This window comes from Dunckerocampus dactyliophorus, chromosome 6 (genome assembly GCF_027744805.1).
Source record: "Dunckerocampus dactyliophorus isolate RoL2022-P2 chromosome 6, RoL_Ddac_1.1, whole genome shotgun sequence".
NCBI classification, from domain to species: Eukaryota; Metazoa; Chordata; class Actinopteri; order Syngnathiformes; family Syngnathidae; genus Dunckerocampus; species Dunckerocampus dactyliophorus.
This window is the reverse complement of record NC_072824.1, coordinates 13,328,331-13,331,631: the sequence shown is the minus strand read 5'-3', so window position 1 is coordinate 13,331,631 and position 3,301 is coordinate 13,328,331. Positions and strand designations below refer to the sequence as shown.

Genomic DNA, 3,301 nt, shown 5'->3' with positions numbered 1-3,301 from the left:
ACCACGCCTACCGACCAATGAAATGCCAGGATACTGAATCAGTGGTAACCAATCAGATATTTTATTCATACATGCGTACAAACTGTATATACATATTTAAATATATTTTATATATATATATATATATATATATATATATATATATATATATATATATATATATATATATATATATATATATATATATATATATATATATATATATAAATGTATATATATGGACATAATACATGACCTTTGAGTATTAATTATGTGGATTCTTCACAAATAATTCTAAAAGAGGTTTCCCTCTCCATTGAGTACCTTGCGTATTTGTCCTCGAATAATTTCAACAGTTGTTTTAGTTTCTCATTCCTGGAGGATTTTATGGAGTGCAAAACATTTTCATTAACAAGCAAAAACTATTTTAGTCTTATAGAAAGTGCACCAATGGGTTTAAGTCTATCTATCTATCTATCTATCTATCTATCTATCTATCTATCTATCTATCTATCTATCTATCTCCCACTTCTGACGTAATATGAAAAAAAATAATAAAAAGTTGTATTTACAGCATAAAACCATAACAAAAACTATCACCATTGCCGCATGACAAGAGCGCCCTCTGTTGCTCATACACATATATACAGCCAATGGCCTCATTTTGTTGAGTTTTGTCAACACTCACACTTGTCAACAAAAGATACAACAGGTGCATGTAGCACTGATCACTATATTAACTTCACATTGTTTCCATAGTGTCCACTTTCAGATATGTGTATGTTCACCACACCTCGTTCATTCAGGTGCATAGCCACTGTTCACCACTTTTATCTATGCTGATTTGTTGCTGGATGGCAAGAGAGCTCAGAGCTCTGTTTTATGCATTAATTGCATAAATTAATTTATATACATTACTCACAACCAGCTAGGAATATTCACATTTTGGGTGAAATTTCACTGCACTTGCACAATAATATTTACTGCTGATGGACATCCTGCAACTCAGAGAACATCCTGTTTGCCGTCTCGCAATGGCGAGGCACCGGTGATCAGATATTAGGTGGTGTCTTGGTCTCACAATATATCCCGTAATATCTCAATCTTCTTGTGAGTAGTGTGAGCAGTGGACAGCTACAGTCCATTCCTTTCAAAGCAGAGGAGACAAGGCTTAAGGTAGAGCTCCACTGAAGGTGACTATGGGCAGACAGAGAAGGGTGCAGAACGTCGGATGCAGAGGCTGAATTTGGGCTGACATCTCGGCACGTCTCTGCCTCCAGTCTGAGGAGCTATCAGGTTTGGAGCACACAGAGATGTCACACCTGGACAGCACAAAGAGAGAGAAAGGCATCATTTGTAATACTTGTGTCCATGCAGTGTGCCTTCTTTTCTTTTAGTTGTTATCTGCAAACAGCCATATCCTGTGTGTCCTTCTTACCTAATGACACTTTGCATTATCTTTTTCTCATCTTGGTCCAGACATACGGCAAAGGTTGTGTCTGCAGCCCCGCTGATCTGCACCTTGTCCACCTTCACCTCTGTCAGGCTCAGCTGCTACAAAAAGAGACAGGACACAGAGATGTGACTCAGATTTAGTGAAGGGGAGATCTTTCCTGTGTGGTGGCTTTTTGCCCCTGTGGGTTTTATAGCTTAGGGGGAATAAAACTGTCATCATAGGGCACAAAAACTCACCATGTTGTAGCCTTTCTTGCTTTTCCCACTCTGCCTCTTCAGAACCTCTGTCATGCTGAGCTGCAAGCACTCTAACTGTGAGTCTGCCAAGAATACAAACATACGCACACAATTACAATATTTTTAGATATTCAACACTCATTTAAATACCTTAAAATGGAAAAAATTTAACCACCAAAATGATTTTGTACATTACAAGAATTGAAAAAAGTATCATATTATTATATTCTTATTTTTATATACAGTATGTATTCTAAATGTATAGTTATTTATATTGAATTATGACTTTTAAATTATGATTGGCCATGAAAAATTATATTTGCAATATTGTCTTGCAAAAAAAGCTTAAATTAAATTAAATTTCATATTTATTATTATGAATATGTATTATATTAATAATAATCATCATATTAATTAATAATGTATTCATAATTTATTTAAGTGCATATATACAGTATATACTGTATATATATATATACATATACATTTTTTCTGGAGGAAAAATCTACATTTTTAAGTGATAAGATGGTCTGTCCCCCTTAATTCCCTTTTTTTTGGCCATTTTTGTAGCAAAAAAATTACTTTCTCCAGTACAATGCTGTTCAACTGATGTTCATGAGGGTATAGTACCACAGTGTGTTCCGAACACTGTTTTTATGCAGACAGAGGAGGTAGTAAGTGCTCCAGAACTTGGAACATCTGTAGGAATTAGTTGTACCAACTGCCAAGGCTTGATCAACCTCCATTTCTGCAGAACAGCTTTAAATTGTTGACCCATTTTGTGGTCCCTGAAACAGACCTTTCGGTAAAATTCTGAAATACATATTATTTGTCAGTTTTGGGTATCCTTACCTTTTTTTTTTAATTTGGCACTTCACCACTTACCTTTCTACCATTTCAAGCTATTCGTTGGACTTGAAAGACTTGAATTTCAATAAATAACTTGAAAAATTGGGGTGTTCTAAAATGTTTTGACAGGTAGTGTATATAATATCTGTTTTAGCCCATTCTTAAAATAAATTATAATTGCAAAAAAAAAAAAATAAAAAAGCTCTTATGTTTTGGACATCCTTTTAAAAATATTTTTATTTTTAATGAAAATAATGTTCCCTAAAAGTTTTGTAGGAATATTTTTTGCTTTTTGCAGAAAATATTCTGTTTTTGTCGCAAAGTATTTGTTTTGTGGCAAAATATAGTTTTTTTTATTTGATTTTGATTGCAAAGCGTTTAATTAATTATTACTTTGCTCAGAGTAATCACACTCTATCACGCTCTACCGCCTTACACTGGATATGTTGTGTAGTGTTCATTTTTATTAGTTACCAGGTGTGCTTCTTTGGCCACAAATGATCAAATTGTGTAAAAATGTTAACTTTAAACACATTTACTGCATAGCACCTACCTAACTCCTCAGGGTTCCTGCAGGCTTTGGTTAAGGTCACGGAAGTGCACAATTTAGTTTCTCTTTTCCATTGTCTTCTCCCACTAATCACAACCTGAGCACAACAACAACAACAAGCTGTTATTATTTGGAAAGTGAAAATGAAATGAAATGACAACATAAAGAAAATAACCTCTGCTTACTACAGTTACTTCTAAAAGTGTGGACACTTGTGTTTGGCATACAGTA

The 3,301-nt window shown here is 34.1% G+C and overlaps 2 protein-coding genes across 4 annotated transcripts in view; one reads left to right on the top strand and one right to left on the bottom strand.

Annotated features, from left to right (window-relative positions):
* Nucleotides 1-3,301, top strand: part of ntn1a (netrin 1a) — a 115,739-nt gene that overhangs the window by 17,199 nt on the left and 95,239 nt on the right. The gene's annotated exons all lie outside the window — the stretch shown is intronic.
* Nucleotides 229-3,301, bottom strand: part of pik3r5 (phosphoinositide-3-kinase, regulatory subunit 5) — a 30,238-nt gene continuing 27,165 nt past the window's right edge. For 2 of the 3 annotated variants that reach the window (XM_054780511.1, XM_054780512.1), the window contains exons 15-18: nt 3,074-3,167; nt 1,672-1,754; nt 1,418-1,533; nt 229-1,301 (exon numbers count right to left, since the gene is read on the bottom strand). In XM_054780511.1, the coding sequence (XP_054636486.1) occupies nt 1,151-1,301; nt 1,418-1,533; nt 1,672-1,754; nt 3,074-3,167 (444 nt within the window). In that variant the 3' untranslated portion in view covers nt 229-1,150. Of the gene's footprint in view, nt 1,302-1,417; nt 1,534-1,671; nt 1,755-3,059; nt 3,168-3,301 lie in introns of those variants that run through there. The other variant, XR_008570797.1, reaches the window with a different exon arrangement.